The sequence below is a fragment of the Blennius ocellaris genome (genome assembly GCF_963422515.1).
Source record: "Blennius ocellaris genome assembly, chromosome: 12".
NCBI lineage: Eukaryota > Metazoa > Chordata > Actinopteri > Blenniiformes > Blenniidae > Blennius > Blennius ocellaris.
The window spans coordinates 23,737,517-23,757,857 of NC_137661.1; the positions used below are offsets into that span (position 1 = coordinate 23,737,517).

A 20,341-nucleotide genomic window follows, 5' to 3' on the forward strand; every position below is an offset into this window, starting at 1 on the left:
CACATTCTAAAAGGTTCAAAGGAAGGATTCATTTTTTAAACAAATGTCTTAAGAGTAGCAGGACACGACACAACACCGAGACCCGAGCTGAGATATATTGGCATGAAAGTGCACTAACTCATTGCTATCCAACTAGTAATAGCCTCAAAGCCATGCTGTCACAGTGAGTTTGTAAAAACACCCATAATGTAGCAGCTATAGGAGACATTTCACAGCATTTTAACCAGAAGGTTTCATTAAAATTGGCCTCATGCTGAGATTTCCAGAATTAATTGTTTCATTTTGTGAAAAATGGGACGAATGGCTGGATGAATTTTGTCAATTTATTTAGTGCATTGTGATTTTTATCTAACCTAAAAAACTGTCAAAAACCGAAGCACAGTTTAGGAGCCAAAACTTGCTCCTAAACTAAACACAAAATGTGGCGTTTGCTTTCATTCACAGATTCACCAATTTGTTCCCCCCAGCATGCCTCAGTGATGTCACATTTTCGAACATCCACATGCATCTTCCTGTCCCAAAAAGCCACTTCAAACATGTTTTTTTTTTTTTCTTTCCACCTCCTTATTTTTATGTTTCCCGCTGGACTCCCACTATGCAGTTTCCATCATTAATTGTGTGTTTGTTTACCTTTGTAGGTGTTTGGGGGTCGTTGAGGTGATGCAGGTCCCCCGGTCATCCCAGTGGAGGAGCCAGCTAATGACAAGTGTCTTTGGCTGCTGAAGACCTCCAACCCCCCCCCCCTTCCCACCCTCCACCACCCTCATCCCTCCCCCCCTCCCCTCCCTCCATCACTGATGGCTCTATGGGGCGTCGTCAGCCTCAGCCTTCATTGCTGGGTGTGTTTACGGATCGCTGTGGCGGCAACGGCAGCGACAGCGGGCCTCCCCAATGACAAACCCGGGGGACCACTGGACTGGCTCTTGTCCGACAAGGGGCCCTTTCACCACTCCCCGGAGTACATCGACTTTGTGGAGAAGAACCGGCAAGGCTTCTCCACCCGATACAAGATATACAGGTGAGTCGTGACTGCGGGATGAAGTGGCAATTTGCGCTAATTACTGCTGCCAAATCACTGCTCCATTGCCATTATGTTCATGGAAAATCCCCCGGCAGTCACTTTAAGTAGTCTCCACAGTCACCCTTTGAAAGCTCAGCCATGTATAAATAAAGACAAGGTAATATCAATATGGTAATGTGTTTACACAGTTAGATTAGTTTAACTCTGTCATAACATTAAGTTAAAAAATAAAGCCACACCGACGTGTACGCCTTCTGAAAAGCCACTTATGAAGCCATTACTTTCAATATATTTATTTACTAAGAGAGTATTAAACCAAAATGTTCACTTTTTAAATATTGTTTCAATGAATGCAACCTTTATAAAGCACTCTTTTTAATGAATTTGGCTTTTGGAATGGTGGACGAAAGCGATGGTTGAAGAAGTTGTATGGTGAACGAAGCCAATGACATTTTTCTCAACATGAAAATACAAATTAATAGCAGTTTTTGTCATCAAAATGCATCCATTTGTTTATTTGATCGACAAAATATGAACAATTAAGCAGAAAGAAACAACCCACACATACACAGCTCTGGTAGTAAGCCATCAAACATATTGACCTAATCAAAATCAACCTAATTTGACAATTTTTATCCCAAAGAGTGAAGTCAGCGTCTTGTTAAAAAAAACAAAATACTGCTCTCCTTAATTTAATGTCTTATCCAATACAAACCACAATAATATCGACTTACTGTGTATAACTTTGTAAATGGTCAAAACATCATGTCAAAAGTTTGATTTGCACAGTCCACACAGTCAAATATGGTGTCAGAATTGTTTAGCCTTTTCAAGCTTTTATTTATTTTTTTAACTTTGAAAGCATCAATCAGCTGGACAGCCTGAGAAGCAAAGCAAAGGGCTAAAGAACTAGTATATGCCTTATTCTCAAAAGTGTAAAACAAAGATTTCACATTGTTGTTGTGACTTAACAAATCAGACATAAGCAACATCTATCAGTTCGATGACAAAGAAGCCTTGGGCAAGACATTGAAACCCAAATTGCTCCTAATGAAGGCCGAGCACTTTGAATGGCTGCTGTCACCATTGCAGTGTGAATGAATAGGTGAAAGTTTGAATAGTATTGAGACTGTATCCATGAAGTCAAAGTCAATTCACCACTTATATTTAAGGCTCCAATTACACAACCGTTTTAAGTGAAAACAAAAAACGTTCGTAGTGCTTTAGTGGTCCGTTTACACAACAGTGGCGCTCAAAGTGGAACTGTTTGAACATGCGCCGGCTGCGCCCCGCATGTGTGTGGTTTCATTAAGACAACCAACAGTGCCAACTCATGGCCCAGCATGGTAACGGCATTGTTTTCAGCATTTCTGCCATTTACGTGTAAATGGACATCGTTTTCAAAACATTGCAGTGTAAACACAAAGCATTTCTGAAACGAAAACACAAAAACTATGCATTTTCACTTGAAATGCTGTGTAAGAGTTAAGAAAAGTACAAAAATTAAAGTTAGAACATGCCAGCTTGAAATTGTTCTCAAGTACATTTGAAATTATTATTATTATTATTATTTATTTTATAACAATGGGGGTTGGTGTACAAAAAGCACACAGTCTTAGTTTTGAGCAAATCTGAAGTAATAAGACAAGCATAAGTGTTTATAAATAGTTTTACAATTGTTAGAATTGATTGTTAGATGTTAAACATCATGTCATAAATGCAATGAGATATGTTAAGAGCTATATATAAACCACCATGATGTTGAGGAGCAAAAATAACAGGATGAGCAATCTTAATAAATACAGACTTACCAATATTTTCAAAGCCTTCTATTATCTCCTGTTACAGCAACTGCAGTATGTCCTTGTGGCATTTCCTACTAATTTCCTAAAATGTATTCTGATTTAATCAGAAGAAGGGGCACAAAAGCCAAGAGAAGTAATTACGAGTGAGATTTTGGTGATGAGCTTGGTTATGTTGTGTTCTGATTTTTGTTAAAACGTGTCATTGGTCGTCACCCAACTGGAATCAGTGTCTATGTTTTAAGATTTTTAGTTTTGTTGGTGGCTTGGGTGCATTCTTTTGACCTTTCAATATAAAATGTATCTAATCAGTCCCTTATCAGTTGTCTTTTCATCATACTTCCATCTCTGGTTTATACTTTCTTTATCTACTCTTATTTAAAATAATCTCCTTAACATTTGTTTGTAATAACAAAGACATCTTCAAGATTTCTAATCCCAGTTTAATTCAGTGTCTTCCATTCATGCCGCTCCTTGGTTGTTTTTGTTTGTTTTGGGTTTTTTTTCACAAACTGTACACTCAGTGGACTTGACAGTTCCTTTGCTTTGACACTTTTCTTTTGTTAAATCTATTGTGTAAAGTCTTCTGTAGAGGTCAATATGATCAAGGAGCCAGTTTTAAGAATTTAAGGAAAAGAAAATACATGAAGGACGGTGTTGTAAAAAGTCATATGAAATATATTCAAACAATCTACTGAAGTACAGGGTATAATGCATAATTGCATAAACACAACATAATAATGTCTGAAGAAACAAGAAAAAGTGACCAAATATGGCAGTTTACCCTTGAAAAGGGTTTTAAAATATATTCCCCCAAAGAATTCAAACTATTAAAGTCCCTGCATTTTGGTATATCTCCTGTGGTGCACAGGTTAAGGAACAGATTAAAGTTGAGGAGAAAGTTATTCTGAGGACATTTCGTTCTAAAAGCGAGGCTATTTGAACACTTGTGTAACAGTAGTGGTCGCAGCTGCATTTCAAGAAGGCTTTTAATCTTTTTTTTTTTTTCCCCGAGCTTCCTTTGTCATTGTAAAATGATAGCAGAAAATGCACCATGACTATGTATCTGATATTAGAGTGCACAGTGATATGCTTTATTAAAAAAAAAAAAAAGTCCCATTCATTGCTCTTTATTAAGCAGACAGTATTATTTGGCTTGTGTTGTCATGCAGAAAAGGTCCGTCAGAGCCAGCTTTCACAGGACATCCGACATGCCGAGACAGGGGTCGTGATGTATTGCATTTGTGCGTGTTGCTATCAGCTGGCTGTATATCACTTCCCAAACCCTTGGGGAGTCACCCGATCATGTGTGCGGATGAGATATGTTGATTAGAAAAAAAAGGGAAAAGAAATAAGACGATTTGTCATGGTCGAAACACAGTCTGACGTATCGGCATGTGACCAAATTAGTGCAGATTGTGTCATGAATCATATCCGTCCGGGTTCGGGGAGACACGGTCCACACTTCTGGAAATGGACAGACAGGGTTCTTAACATCTATGGATCGGTGAAAGGATGCTTTACAGCCTCTGTGATCGGTAGCCATGTTAGAGCTTTTTAATATTTCCTTCTCTGGCAAAAGGCAGTGGTCCATTGGAGCTGAGCTGTATGGGAGGCGAGATTAATAGTCTTATCATGTGGCCAAGTGATTAGTGAGCTCTTAGTACTTATTACTCTGCATTATCACAGAATCCCCTGAGAGGCTTCTGTCAGCTGCAAGGTTGTGTTTGAGGCCCTCTAGATTACCACAATGCGGCATTGATTAATAGTGATGATATTAAAGGGAAAAACTAACCTAAAAAGTAAATAGCCTGTAAATCTTCTTAAATTGAATTTACTTGGACGCAGTCCCATTCGATTTTCAAATGCCGAAGCAGACAGGAGGGATACAGCTGTGTGTTTCTCACCCCCTTTCTCTTTTTGGCAAATAAATGTTTGCTTTTGGTCGAATGAAATGCGGTCATCATTTTGGCAGCTTACACCTGGAGGTGTGTGTAAAAAAAAAAAAAAAAAATCAGCAAGATTGTGTTATTAGAGAAAGTGGACCCACTGTAATATTCTCCAAAGGCGGACCAAACTTCATTGCTGTGGCCCTGCCGTACAACAAAGGTCCTTACATTTTCAGATCATCCTCTTCGCTGTCGTACAAGAACAGGCAGTGATGCACTGTGGCAGTAATACCTGACCTTTCTGTCTTGTAAAAGGCAAAGTAATATCTACTTGCCATGCCTCACCACCTGAGGTACGGCACACCGAGCTGTGAGCACATCCTTGGAGACTAGCTGTTGTGTACGAATCCTATCAGCCTACACAAGCATGGTTTTATGTGGACTTTACATCAATGCTTTTCAACTTCGGATGTGCGACCCGTTGGTGGGGCACAAGGGATCAAGAGGGGCTGAGGCACTGCTGTCAAAATTAGATTTGCACGCCCCCCCCCCCCCCCCCCCCCCCAAACAAACCTTACTAGAAATTTGAGTGCAGCTGAAAAAAATCTTGTTTTTAATTTCAAAAGCTCCTGCTCCTGTGCGTGTTAGCATGTCTGTAAACAAGCGTGAACTCACTGACCCCTTTATTAGGTACACTACCGGCTCTTCCATATTTTCTGCATTGTGCGTCTTTAGAACGCTTTGACTTGCACGCAGGCCACAAATGTAACCCGTAACCTGTTTTCACAACATTTTCAAGTGAAAACGGAAAACTTAAGTTTTTGCAATTTGGAGGTTGGTTTACACAACAATGGCGCTCGAATTCTCCATGTAACCAGGGAAAATTTAACTTTTCTGAAACTCTACTACTCCCCAGGCACACTACAGCTGTAGTAAATAGTTCTTCTGCACATAAACGAGTTTATTGACAATAACAACTATGTTTCCTCCATATTCTCCTGGGACTTGGTAATTAGATTTTGACAGTCACCCGTGACAGCTATTTAACTGCATCATATGTCCATATGAATGTCTGGGTAGTTCCATGTTCAAATCGTATTGTTCTCGTGAGTTTGCTTTCATTACAAAAACAACCGTGTCAACTCCTGGCACAACAAGCCAACTATCTTTATCGCGCCCAATAGAGTGAAGCGAGTGCAAGCATATGTGAATTATACTGTAATCAAATATGACTTTAACCCAAAAGTACTTCCGCAAACTGTTCATGCACACTTTTTGGAAGCCTGCTATTGTCGAAGAACGAGAGCATGCTGTCAAAAATCTCAAAGAGGAGCACAGATATGCTGTGGCTTTCTCGAAAGACAATGTTGAGAATAAAATGTCCACAAGAAGGGCCCGGACATTTTATTCCCAGCCCATCTTTAAAAATGGAAGTATCCAAACACAGTCGATTGCTTATAGTTACACACACACACACACACACACACAAAACAAACACATTTTAGTGTGGTGGTAGAAGATATAATAAGCTATAAATACGATATAACTAGATGCAGATGATTCATTGATGTTGTAAAATTTTGAACTTACTGCTGAAGCCTTGATGAACAAAGCGATAAAAAGTTCTGTTTTTAATCTCAAATAAAACACACTAAATCAAAGCTACAGCTAAAGGGGCCCTTGAGGATTTGCCAAGGAGGAATGTATAAATGTGTGTGTCAGTGAGCAAGGCTGTGCTAATAAGGAATTAAAACAATTGGGCTTCTATAATTATCTGTGATTAATTTATTATGTGCATCTGAGCACGTACAGCACCCCCCCCCCACACACACACTTTGAATTTAACCTGATCAAAAGCAAGCAGCTTTTACCGTTTGATAGGGGAGGCATTTCAAGTGTGATGAACAGCAGCAGATTTTCCAAACCACAGGGGAGTCTGCAGGTGCTCTGAAGGGGGTTGAGGTGAGTGTTTTAGAGCAGACTCCCCGAGCGCTGCTTCTCAGCATCCCACTGCTTCATCCGCACTGATGTTCTTTGTCTCATCTTGTCTCCTGAAATTCCCTCAGAGGTTTCAAGCAAACTTGGTTTCCCCTTGTTGTAAATAAACGAGAGGGAGAGAGAGAGAGCGATAAAGTAGTTTTATGTTTGTTAGTTAGTATGAATTAAATAGTTGAACAGAGACTTGTAAAAAGGCTCAGTGGACTTGGTGTTGTATCCTCAGACCCTCTGGAGTTGGAGCCCGAGGGTGACGAGGAGCTTGTATGTCTCCAGCACCCGCATGTCCAGAGTGCATGGCCGTGCAGCACCTCCACAGTGTAGCTTTACGCGCGGCTGTCGCTGCACTATGTATGTGCTTACTCTGAAATTAGACTGATTGTTATACACTTTGGCACAATTGATAATCAATGACTTCTACCCACCGCTCGGGATCATTTGAAGATGAAAGTTTGACATATGAACACCGTGCTGCTGATTCAGTAGTAACGGCTCACTAAAGAAACATCTATGCCACTGCAAGCTTGGCTGTTTATGATCACATTGGATCTAGAAGTCTAATATTTGAAGATATTAAATGTATGAGATGAATCTGGCTTCAACTTTCCACCTCGCCATCAGTGCTGCCAGTTTACGTGTCTCCAAAATGTGTGTGTGCAAGGTTCAAAGTTGGCGTACCGGCACGTACATTCTCCTGCAAGGTTTGTTTTTGGGTTTTTTTTGTTTTTTTATCACAAATTTTGCGTGGGAAGTGGCGTACGCATCTTTCACGACCCGTTTTGTGCATAAGCAACCTTTATAAACGAGGCCCCAGATGTACAAAAGAGTTCCGTACATAAAAATACGCACAACTGATTTTACACGCAAACACGTGTAGATACTGATATATAAGTTGCCATGTAAATGTGAACTTTTCTGAAGTGAAAATGCAAAAACGATGCATTTTCACTGGAAACATTGTCGTGTAAATTGGGTCTAAGGATCGTGTCTGATAGACGAGTGAAATGGCACACACAATAAAGAGCATGTATTATTGGGTGTCTCCCAGATCATACAAAATAATGTGATTACTACATTAATATGCAGTGTCATTTTGGCAACTACTTGTGTTCAGCCTGCTGTAGATATGCGGCTGTTATTAAGGAGAGAGCCACTTCCTCTTCTGGCAGACAAACACACAAACAATGAGTGTATTAGGCAGTAGCCTTGCTTTATTTAAAATACACATGTCCAGTCTGCTAGTGAAGTAGCATTAATAACCAAGTGGATGGAATAGATTATATCCCCCTTGTGATGAAGATAATTCATTAGTATTGCACTCTGGTTAAAAGACGGATTAACCTAAAACTGTGTTGAAACATTGAAACAGCTAATTAGAGTACATGACCGACGATGACCTGGACAATTTTAGTGTGAGCAAAATCCCAAATGCTTAATTTGCATCCAGTTTTCATGAACATTTTGTGAATTGTTCAGATTGTAGTAGCATTTTGAGAGGACATGAATAATGGGCAAACTTCTTATAGTAGTAAATAAATAATAATTAATGCTCTATGTCAATAGTAGCGCTATCTCATCTGCCATCATTTCATACTCTCTCTGAAAAATAACTAAAATTTTCCTGTTGATGTTTTTCCAGTATGTTAATTCAGAGGAACTATTTCTGGTCATATTATGTATGAGAACCCTTACTTCCAGCAAAGTGCACATATATGTCCGTGTGCTTATGTGGAGCATAAATGAGCTTCAAACTTTTAACTGCCTTTCACTGAATGAGAAAAAATGAGTAATTAAATATTTTCGGATTTAATTGATTGGTGTAACATTCCCTGTAATAGGCTGTGGAGCTTATTGCTGTTGTCCTATTTGAAGCATTATTGTCTGTTTTGTTTGTATAATGATGAAAAACACCAATTTTAGCTTTCTGTTAACCAATGCACATGGTTTTTCTTAATTGCCACAATGAAAAACTGTACTTTAAAAGCTACTTTAAGTCAATTATGTATTCATTTTGGGAAATAAATGGACTCCCAGGTCTGCTTTGGAGTACGTCTTATAATGATTGCACATTATACATGGGTCACACAACATTGCTGCATTACTGATCATATGTCTATTTATTGATTTGCTATGAAGTACCAGATTTCATAAAGGCAGTGTGCATTTACATATGTGTTAATAACCAGGCAAGCCGCTGAATTTTTGAAACACAAACAATGATATGGCACCTTTAACATCTAAAATCTGTGAAATTAGCATGAAGCGCTTTCTCTGTGGATTACTATCAGTATGGTTCTTAAAATTAAATCAGCCCACATCAGATTGTCACTGACCATTTTGCGAAGACTTGTAAATCTCGCTTGATCTTGTGATTGTTTGAAATGATCCATCTCGACAGTTTGGTTGTGGTTGAAAAGCACATCGCTGGGTTCAGAACACAGGGCAGAGGTGATTGAAAGTGACAATATTATTTTCTGGTTTGGTCTTCCTCGCATGCAGTTCAGATCCCTGCTAAATCCTAATAAATGCTCAATGACAGGAGAAGATGAATTGCCAGAATTGGTGCACGGAATAGCAGCGTTTGAGCTACCTCAGCAGTGACGGAGTAATGGATTCACACCGCATTATGCCTCTGCTCAATTTCCTACTTTTCCCACTGATTGAATTTGAAAGATTTTTTAACAAGTCCTCAGAAGGAAATGAATGAGCGCGCGCGTGTGTGTGTGTGTGTGTGTGTGTGTGTGTATGGTGGGGATTCACTGGAGAGACTCGTCATAGCTTCCAAAGCAAACACAATGTGGGCCTTCCGCCTTGGCCACCTGTTCACTGTAAACATTGCCAAGGGAAAGCTGCCACATTCACCAGGGTGAAGGTTGGAGTGTTGACATGCATTTGGCCTCGTTCTGAACATATTGCATTAGGATAATGAATGTGATTAATTTTTGCGAGATGGGATTTCATTTTAAATAATGTTTAACTGTGGAAAATCTCACCGCGCCGATTAAATGTTATCAAACTGTTTAATTATTAGGGCCGCTTGCCAGCAAATAAACGTGGGTGTACAAATGATCAGAACCAGAGTGGCTGATCTATTTACATTCTCTATATAAAATGTTGATAGTAATAAATCCATTCCAATACAAATTTGTGACTTAAAGTTTGCCAGATATGTGAACTTTAATGTGTTATTTATCCAGAGATGACAAATATACAGCTTGAAAAAGAAAAAAAAAAAAAAAACTAAGTTAGATTAAAAGGTACTTTTACTGTTGATTATTTTTTTATACTTGCAAGGTACTCAATAATGTTACACACCGCACCTTTACCCTCACCGGAGTTCTTTAAAGTGTGAAATGTATTTTTTTTTTCACCTATCCAGATTGTCATTTTCAATTAATTCGAACAGCTGTATTTAAAACAAATGGTACTTCTATGACAATTAGCAATAACTATAATTTCATGTATGAAGTACAATGAAAACCATTACAATGTAAACCAAACATATGTATGTCAGAGACCGCAAATAAAACATTTTTGGGAAATCACAACAACAAATAATGTTTATTTTGTGCTATGTTTTCATAACCGTTTTGATGTTCACACTGCTGTCCTCATGTATGTTTTCTGAGAATACAAGCAATGTAATCGCTAAAGTATTAGTAAGTCTGGTAGCTTTGTGGGAATGAAAGTACATGTTTTACACGTACAACACTTCCAACTAAAACCTATTAAAAGTTTTTTCTTGCTACAAAAAAAACAACATAATTTTAAGTTTAAATAAAGGTGCCAATAATATTTACTCTCAGATTAGTTTTACAATGTACTAATAGATGTAGCACAAACAGTGTCGCTGAAATTATTTCTTTATTTGATTGTGTACTGTCATCTCAATAGTGAAGAATTTTCTTTTTTTCTTCACTCCGCCACCAAATCCCACTCCTACTAGTAGCTGAAAGTTTGCAACCCTGATGCAACTGATGTAGCCCTGTGAAAAGGAGCAATGAAATTGATAATAATAATGACTTAGCTGGTTGTGGGGAGGATTGCAACCTTCTAAATTCAACTCTGTGGTGAAACCCATTTTATTTCATCCGTTCCCTGCAGGATGAACCATTTGGCCTATCGGGAGTTTAAGATAAGACAGGGCTAGCTTATCACCGTCAACGATAACTGAAGAAACGAACGACAGCGGGGATTTGCGAATACTTTTTCGGAACCTGTCCTCCAAATCTCGCCCGCTCTCCCTCCCACTTTCCCTCTCTCTCTCTCTCTCTCTCTCTCTCTCTCTGTGTGTACCACCCCACCCCCACCACCACCCTTTTCCCTCCTGCAGAATGTGCAGTAGCTTTGAACTACTGCTTTCTCACTGCAAAGTGGAACTCAAGAGACATAGTGTCCCATTTGAAGAGGTCATTTATTTGTATGGCATAAAATGAGGTGAAGATTAATAGCCGTACCAGATATATCTGAGGCAAAGATTAGTCAAAGGCTTTGTGTGAGTACTACAGAGTCAGCAAAAAGGTCAGCAGGTACCACGTATCCATTTAACATCATTATGTTTACTTCCAACCGTGCCCACAGTTTCTGCTTAATATTGTGTGAATCACTCCCCCTGCTTCGTGATTACGTAACAGAAAATGATGCACTTTGCAAATCTTTGGCATCAGCTCGTTCTAACTTCTGCTTTCAGCGCTCTGCGTGCCAGGCAGTTTATGCTTTGTATCATTTAAACATCTGTGTGTTCAAGCTTTCCTCATTACTCCTGCTTTAATGTGATATATACCCTTTTCAAAAGGCCACACTCCCTTCATCCATCATCTGCAAGCCAAGGTTGTTCAACCCATTCTGATTACAGAACTCAATTGTTGTTTTCTTTTTCCTTTTACACCAAACAGAGAATAGCAAACATTTGACCGATTCAACAGTGCAGTGCATATACGTTGACTAATTATCTGTTGCATCATGTCTCACATTATTATCATATTAATGTCTGCATTTCTCTTTTGTGCTTTTGAAGTTCACACAGCATTAAAAAGAAGGTTCTATGAGAAACTACCGCCCCCTTATTTTTTATTTTTTTCCTTCTCACCCAAGCAGGAGTACATTGGGGGCAGAGCCAGAATTGGTGCTGCACACTCTCATCCTCTACCAGAGAAATTTCAAAGCAATCAGTCGATCTGTTATAATTACAGCTGCAAAATCTGACTGTGATTTTATAACTGTTATTTTTGGGAAAAACCCATTGCATTGCAGGGTGGGAGGGGAAATTGCTCACCAAAGTAATAATATTGATAATAATGGGGTGTATATTTTCTTTAGCTATAAACATATTGGTTATGAAAAAAAAAGCACACATTAGAACAAATGAAAGCCTTTGATGACATAATAGTTAATTAATGACTGATACATATACTCGTGTAATAATGAGGCAAAAACTGATCATTGTTATTTCAGTAATAACAACCACACATATAGAAATAAGAAGTTTGGATTTTTGTTTATTTTTATTATTTTTTATGTATTAAATCTAGAGTTACGTAACTCCTGAGCTCGCTATTTGGATTTCAGAGTATTTTCTTCAGTAAAGCAACCTGTTTTGACCTCACATTTTTTGATCTTCTGCTGCTTTAGTCATATGGAGTCTTGCCATCGGTTCCCTATTTTCAATTTGTTATGACAGCGGGTTAGCAGTGGTCAGAGTGCAACCTGTAGCCTGGACTGCTTGGGGCCAAGTGGCAACTCTTTCATCAAAATGAGTCGAATTTTCTTTGGGAGGCACTGCGCTAAATGACCCGGCCCTGCTGCCAATATGCCAGGTTTGTAGTTTTGCCGACACTGAAAACTATGTGTTTGTGAGAAGGCATGATGCTGCAGACTGCTGCATGGGTTTCATATCAAACATTCTAAACCAAGCTTCAAACATACTTTTTTAGTTATGCCTTTCACAAATTATATATTTACACCCACATATCCAAAAAGTTGACTCATTGTGTTACCTAAATGATACAACATAATTAATGAAGACAGGACATGTGTAAATGTAATAAACCTATATTTAACCAAGCAATAGAACATTTCTTCTTCGTCTTTTTCATGTTTTCTTAGTTACTTGTAGTTTTTCTTTCATTTTCACTGTTATTTACTATTGCTGTTGCTATTTCTTCCATTGGATTATTGTCTTGCATTCAATATTTCCTTGTCGTCACTTGTTCCACTGTATTCTAATTTTTTGTTGACATTAACCTGTATGTAAAGCTTGGTTATTAGTCCTGGGTCAAATGGATTTTTACACAATGAAATGCTTACATTGGGGGGTTTTTTCTTCCATGGTATGAATGATTCACTTTCTATTATCAATTTAAATTGATCTAACACTATATTGATGACAAAAAAATCAGAATATTGGGTGACTTTTAAGTTTATTTGATCAGAATCTAAATAGAACAATGTTTGGCTCGTCACTGTGATTTTTTCCAATCAACACAATTTCAACAATATGGGCAAATTCTATCCATCCGTCTCCTATATTTTTATCTTATGATTATTTTGCACTGCCATCTCCAAGTGCTAAACATATTGTCATTGTGCCGATTCAGTTACATCGACACTTTGTCTCACTTGCAGGCTGCACAGATCACTGCCCGTGCTGAGTGAGTAAAAAGGGCACATCCCTGGACATGAAAGCTTGTATATATAGAGACACAATCAGATATACGAACACTCACACTAATAGGAAATGAAAGCCTCTTTTATGCTTGACATTAATTAACCGCGCCGATATGGAAATAGTCATTTTGCATGAATTACGTTCCTATTTCTGACCATCTCCTGGAAGCTTGTGGATAAAGACCAAGTGTTGCAGTACCACCCGGACGCATGGGGGCAGTGGATAATGGCGAACAACATAAATCATGAAAGGTTTCCAAGAGTTCCTGTGGGCCACCTAGAGATGTTTAAAAGCCTCACAGGCTGCCGCTGCCTGCCTCCAATAGCGTCGCTTCAATATCAACACCAGCACCTATTTGTATAAGTCTTCTTCTCACTTTCAAGTAGCAGAGTTTTCCTTTTTGTAAAAATGCATGACAATAAAAAAGGTAGTTATTTTTGTATCATTTCAAAGTATTTATTTGTATGTTAGACATACAAAGTCAACCCATATGTTTGATTTGTGGGAGAAAGCTGTAGAAAAGCCTCATAACAAAATCCATACAAAAACGGCCATGAGCACGATCACACTGGGAACACCTTGATGTCAGCCAAGAAAGATGCCCCTGTACAATGAAAAATGAAAAAAAAAAAAAAAGCCTTTCAGTTTTGACATGAACACATCTTCGTCTTTCTTCAAACTTTACGCAAAGCAGTCATTTTAATTGTCGAATTTTCATTGTCACACAGAGAATTCAAATAATAAGTTACGAAGGACGTTTTTCATGGAAATACTTCTTGAACGTCTTGATACGAGTAGGGTAACTTTGTTCCCAGTCAAAGCACTACCAAGCAAAATATCAGTTGAAAGAGCTGTGCCTTGGGCAAATATTCAACAAGAATACTAGACCAGAATGCAAGCAGGGTGCCAGGTTGGCCTTTATTGATGGAACATCAATCAGGTCCTTTGTCTCCTTGAGTTTTGCTACACTTCTGCAAAGCATGACACTTTTGAAGCTGTGTTTATTCCACCCCTGCGTTATATTTTTACATGGCAGTGGAAAAGCAGAATGAAAGCTGCACGATTTTTTTTCCTACATTTGTTCAACTGTCAGATTCCATCATATCCTGCAATCACTCAAAGCTATCGAAGGCAGCATATATAGGCTATAGTGGTCGAGGTCAGGCAAATGTATCAAGGGGAATAAAACACCCAAGAAGGCAGCACAAATTAACTAAACATTTCTTGTGGCATTCTTGCTGCTACTTCGTGTTCTCTGTCATTACGTTTTGTATTTCAGCATTGGGGCTTTTTTTTTTTTTTTCTTACTCCACGTCGTGCTCGATTTATTTTAATGCGTTATGTTACAATGGGGCTATTATTAGCTCGAGTTTAAATCCACATTCCACCTGTATATTCATCCTCGCTGTGTATAAATGTCCCCACATACTTTTTATTTCACTTTTTTTGTGTTATATTTGGAATTAGGCTGTGCTGGCGTTGACAGATTTCTAACATTACCAAATAAGCCTGATATAACAAATAGAATTTGCTACTCTGGTTCTCCAACAAAAGTTGTACTCTTGAGACATTTCATCTTGCTTTACTAAATGAAATTTAGAGGAGTACATACATGAAAGCTATCTATCAATGTTTCGGGATACACATATTATGAACTCTAAAATTCTTAAAATAAATTGTTATTATTATTTATTATTATATTATTGTTATTATTATCTAAACGTTGTTCATTACTATGTCACTGACTGTGCATAACTACCACCTTAAGTAATATTGGGGGATTTTTTTTTCTTCCTAGCTGTTTTTTTGTCATCTACACTGACAATAATGTTTTTGAAAAGGTGGATAAAGGGTTTGTTGGTAGATTAATGCAACCTGCTATTTAGCTTGTATGAACTTTTACTCAAAACAAAATCCTCTGGACAATCGCTCATTTACTGATTTACAAACAAGTATACAACAAAAACAGATGATACAGTATAAAGTTAAGCAATTTTCCAGAAGATGTGTATATGAATACAGTAGAAAATAAATTAAACAGCGGAAATCCTAGTGTACCCTGCTTAAAAAAGAAGTAGAAAGAAATATACACTACCTCAGTAATCCTTCAAATATTACCTTTTTTTTCTCTTGCGAATCAGTTTTGCTGATATAATGCATGTTAACCTCACGTGATTTTTTTTTTTTCCCTTTCCTTTTCCAAAATCTTTTCTAGGGAGTTTGGGAGATGGAAAGTGAACAACCTGGCAGTGGAAAGACGAGATTTCCTGGAGTCTCCATTACCTCTGACTCCCGAGTTCATCAGGAACATTCGACTGTTGGGCCGGCGGCCCACCACCCAGATGATAACTGACAATCTCATCAGGAAGTATGGAACACACTTCCTGTTGTCAGCTACCCTGGGAGGTAAGGAAAACTCTTTGTTTTGTATTTTATTATTGTGATCAGCATTTGTTTGGGTTTTTTTTTTCCCATTCTATAGGTTCACAGGTGGTGGAATTCATTTCAGCTGATTCTGTGTGTGATTCGGTTTACACCATGGACTGGTTGCCAAGTTATCACAAGGCTTCCATAAGAAGTCAGACAACCACGCACACACTCGATCATATTTTCATATGATGGAGATACCCAATTAACCTAACATACGTGGTTTTCTTCCATTAGAACGCAAAGGATATAAATCAAAGAACAACCTCGACACAGAGTCATGCATGTCCTGCAAAGTTAAAAGTCACTCCTTTGGACTCAAATAATACTTTACTGCCATGCTATCTGTTACAACCTTGTCTAATCAAATTCATTTGGTTACAGTGCAGAAAACCCCTGACCTAAACGAGCAATGACAAAGTTGCTTTGAAAATCACTGTGGTGCAGGCGCAAGCGGAGAGAAAATTGCTGTACCGATGGATTTAGTCCAAATTTAAGTATGTTGGCATTTAGCGATATTTTTATGTGCATGTTGGAGAGTTTAAATAAAGTTAGAAGTGATTGTAAGTGCACTTAAATCTGTATAAACAGCAATATTTTCTATTTACAGTGGCCAAAAAATAATATAATAGGGAATTAGCATTTCATTAAAAGAATTATTGTTGATGGAGTTTGCACTCTCAACTTTGAAGGCAGAGGTGTAACTTGCTGCATTGTTTTTATGTTATTACCAGTTGTGACTGCTGTCCAGTTTTGTATTTTGGGATGTTTTAGTGTGAAACAAAGATGAGATTAACAAGTGAGTTTTGGTATGATTTCTCTGCGATCAAATTTTGCCAATATATGATTTATTTTAATTTTGTTTCACATTTTACCAAACTTTTTGCCAGTTTTGTTTTGAGCTCATGTGGTGAGTCAAATTTAGGTTAATTTCAACAAACAGCATAAGTTATATGGCTTCCCCATACAGATTGTGGTTAAAAGTCGTGCCACCCCCAGTGTGGAAGGCCCAAAATGCGCCTTCATATCACTGGGCATGTCTTCATTATGGTGTGTGTCTGCATGTGTGCATGTGTGCGTTAATTTGCTTTTTATTCATCTATTTTATCTTTGCACTGTTTTTAATTCTTGTTAAAGCACTTTGTGTTACTTCACTGTATAAAAAAGTGCTATACAAATAAAGATTGATTTGATTTGATTTGATTACAGCAAAAAAAGAAGGATATTGTTTAAAACCTGCTGGGTTGGTGCCATTTCAACTGGTGCATCTCTTCTATTTCCTAGTGCAGGACTAAATTGTCTGAGGAAAGCTGCAGACCAATCACATGCATATTCGTCACACCACATGATACCACCCAGGCGCTAAATACAGCAACTCCAAAGCCCTGATAGATATGACTTTATATGGAAATATAAAGTCAGTGAAAGAATATCTTGTTAGAAAAAAATATTAGAAATAAAAAAATACTAATGATACAATGGTACAAAACAAAGCGAGAGATACAAATGACTGAGCAGGTGAAGGTTGAGAAAAATATGAAGCACACTGCACTCTCCCAAAAAGAAAAGTTGACAGTGAAAATAGAGAATTTATTTCACAATGGACTGACTAATTTCAGTTTGTACTGAACCAGTGTGTCTCATTTGTTCACAAACAATGGTGCTTATGAACAGTGCCAACATGAAACACAAATATGAGGGAAAAAAACGTGTTTAATAAATATAACATTTCAAATTTGAAGTGAGATCATGAAATTAATGGTGAAAATAGGAACTAGCTGCAGCATTTTCCTTCGATGCCAGCCTGATAATACTTGTTGGTGCATATGTTACAGTGCACGACGGGATATGCCTTTTAAGGAATGACTTCCTTCCTAGATTATATGGGCTTTAGTAAAGTATACAATTTGCAATGATAAAAGCTTTTAGAATTTGTTCTCATAGCTGTTCCATATGGAAAACAGATGGACATAGCACAATACGCCAATTCGGTCCGACTAACTGAATAACACGCCACAACCAAATTATATGCTGCTGGCAGCACAGAAATTGGTCTTCAGAGATGTTTGAATGCGAAAGCCTGTGTACTGTACAACTGCCACTCCCACTTCTAATCTAAGTCACCCCATTCTGGGGTTTTTTTACACTCTGATGAATGAACATGCACTAATGGTCCTCTTGTGCAAGAAAAAAGGGAGGAGGAGGAGGAGGAGGAGGAAGGAAAAAAAAAACCTAATTTAAAATGGCAAAGAGGCCCAGGCGAGTCTTGAAAAGCAGATCTGCCTTTACAGAGCAACACTTGTCAATTACTTCAGACCAAACTCCGGGCTTTGAAAAGGTCGCTGTTGTGAGCGGCTGCTTTCTATAATACAACCGTTGCAGCTGCTTGAGCTGATGCAGCCCCTCACTCTGGCTCCTGGCCAGCAGTTGGCGGTACGAAGAGAAAGAGAATGAGGAGTTTGCCTTGGCCCTGTGCCAGAGATATGCCTCTGCGGTTCCGAATAGATTGCCTCTGTGTTCGGAAACATATGGACTTAATGAAATTAATAAATAGATTGCGATATGAAGAGGGTGCCCTTCAGCGGCCGCGCAAGAAAGGCAGTGGGCAGAAAAAAAATGCCCCCAAAGCATTAACGCTGCATTATGATGAGAAATATGATGTGCGGTGTCTTAGGGAACTCTCGAGCAAAGAGAGAGTGAGCCGCGCCATGGCCCCTGGACTTACGAAGAGCTGATTGCTTTGATCAGTAGCCGCAGATAAGAGAGTGACGCGGCTCATCCACATTGCGGTCAAGTGTCCTCATGCATCAGAGACGCTCGCGTTTACTGCCGCTGTACTCGTAAACACCTGGACGTTTTTTATGCGCGTGTCCCTCCTGGACGCGAACAGGTGGTTTGAAAAGCTGGCGGTGTTTAAACCGTGGATTCATTGGGAAGCCAGATAATTAAATAAATCTAAATGCGAAAAGGCATCGTGCGCCGTGTTCTACTTTAGGAAGACGGTGAGCGTCGAGGAAGTCGGAGCCGCTCGGTGATTGACAGCTGGCTCGTGGTGGAGTGCAAGTGTACAAACACCTCGCAGATAAGTGCTCAGCAATGACGACTGAAAGAAATAGGAAAAATATCAACACATTAATCATCAACTTCTTGTTATTCTTCCAAGAGGCTTTAAGGTGCAATTGTGGTTTAAAAACCTATATAAACATAATTCGAGGGGCCCAAACATCTGCCTTACTTTAAACAACGTATTTGTATCCCAATAGATATTTAGAAGATACTATGCATTTTGTACCAACTTCATTAACACCCCCAAAAAACTTGATTCACAAATATTGTCCAAATTTTTTTTGTGGATCCACAAAAAATGCATTTGCATTTTAATATCTAGTTGTTTTTTTTAGCTATTGTTACCGCATGTATTCTTTTGCTACTCATTTATTACTGTCCACTTGCTGCTGCAACAATGCAGATGTATCTGTTAAGAGACAAATAAACAATCATCTTATCTCATCTTACATTTAAAAGTTATATCCATCCCTTTATATCCTTTGGAATGATTTGGTCATGTTTTTTTTTTTTTGTTTTATTGGGGTTTTTTTTTTATCCTATGTATCAATACAAGTGTGTCAGAGGGAAAATAACTGATCTGCATGAAATGTGGACAGACAAAACAAACAAAATAAGTATAATCTCACTACATTCTGTGCATTTCACGATCAGAAGAGTATCTATAAATCTCAGATCTTTACTTTGTTGATTTCTTCACAAGACTAGCCATGCTTAGGAAACGTCTCAGGTATTTATTGAACATACCTTTTATGTTTCTAATTTTGCAGCTTGATCCTCACCAAACAATGACATGTTCGGGACATTTTTTTTTTGTTTTTTTTTGGCCCTCACTCTCAACAATAATACGCCCTCTATGGCCACACTTGTAACAGATGTATCTTTTTTTCTTTCTCTTTCTGTGTGCAGGAGAAGAGGCCTTAACAATATTTGTGGACAAAAGGAAACTGAGTAAGAAAACAGAGGTGAGCGACTACTCTGGTAACTCCTCCACTGTGACTCTGGAAGCTCTGCACCAGCTGGCTGCCTCCTACTTCATCGACAGGGAGAGCACTCTGCGGAAGCTGCACCACATCCAGATTGCCTCCACTGCCATCAAGGTAATAACACTTATTTCTTTTTTTCTTCGCCAGGTTCTTTCAGCGCTTTCAAATGCAGCGATATTAGAGACTCAATCTACTTTGATCTTTGGGTCTGTCATCAATCACATAAAGCTCATTACACTCCAACAATAAACTGAATTTCTTACATGGCTTGAAGCTAAAATGGCAGTCATCTCTTTCTCTTTTTCGTTACTTGCCAACTTTCATACTCCCCCGAAAGCCTACTATTACTTCTGTATGGCATAGAAATACCAACGGTGTGCTTCTGCAACATCTTGCAGATTACACAAGGGCCAGAAAAACACTGACCGAAAGTATAAAACAGAGAAACTTGGCTCCATTTACATGACTTGTCAAGTGCAAATGCCTCG

The 20,341-nt window shown here is 38.5% G+C and overlaps 1 protein-coding gene across 1 annotated transcript in view; it reads left to right on the forward strand.

Moving 5' to 3' along the window:
* Positions 1–797: 797 nt before the first annotated feature.
* LOC308137748 (BMP/retinoic acid-inducible neural-specific protein 3-like) overlaps positions 798–20,341 on the forward strand; it is a gene marked incomplete at both ends in the record, with an annotated part of 42,004 nt that continues 22,460 nt past the window's right edge. Inside the window, 3 exons of the mRNA XM_080506557.1 lie at positions 798–1,018; positions 15,590–15,780; positions 19,777–19,967. Coding sequence (XP_080362683.1) covers positions 798–1,018; positions 15,590–15,780; positions 19,777–19,967 — 603 coding nt within the window. The remainder of the gene's footprint in view (positions 1,019–15,589; positions 15,781–19,776; positions 19,968–20,341) is intronic.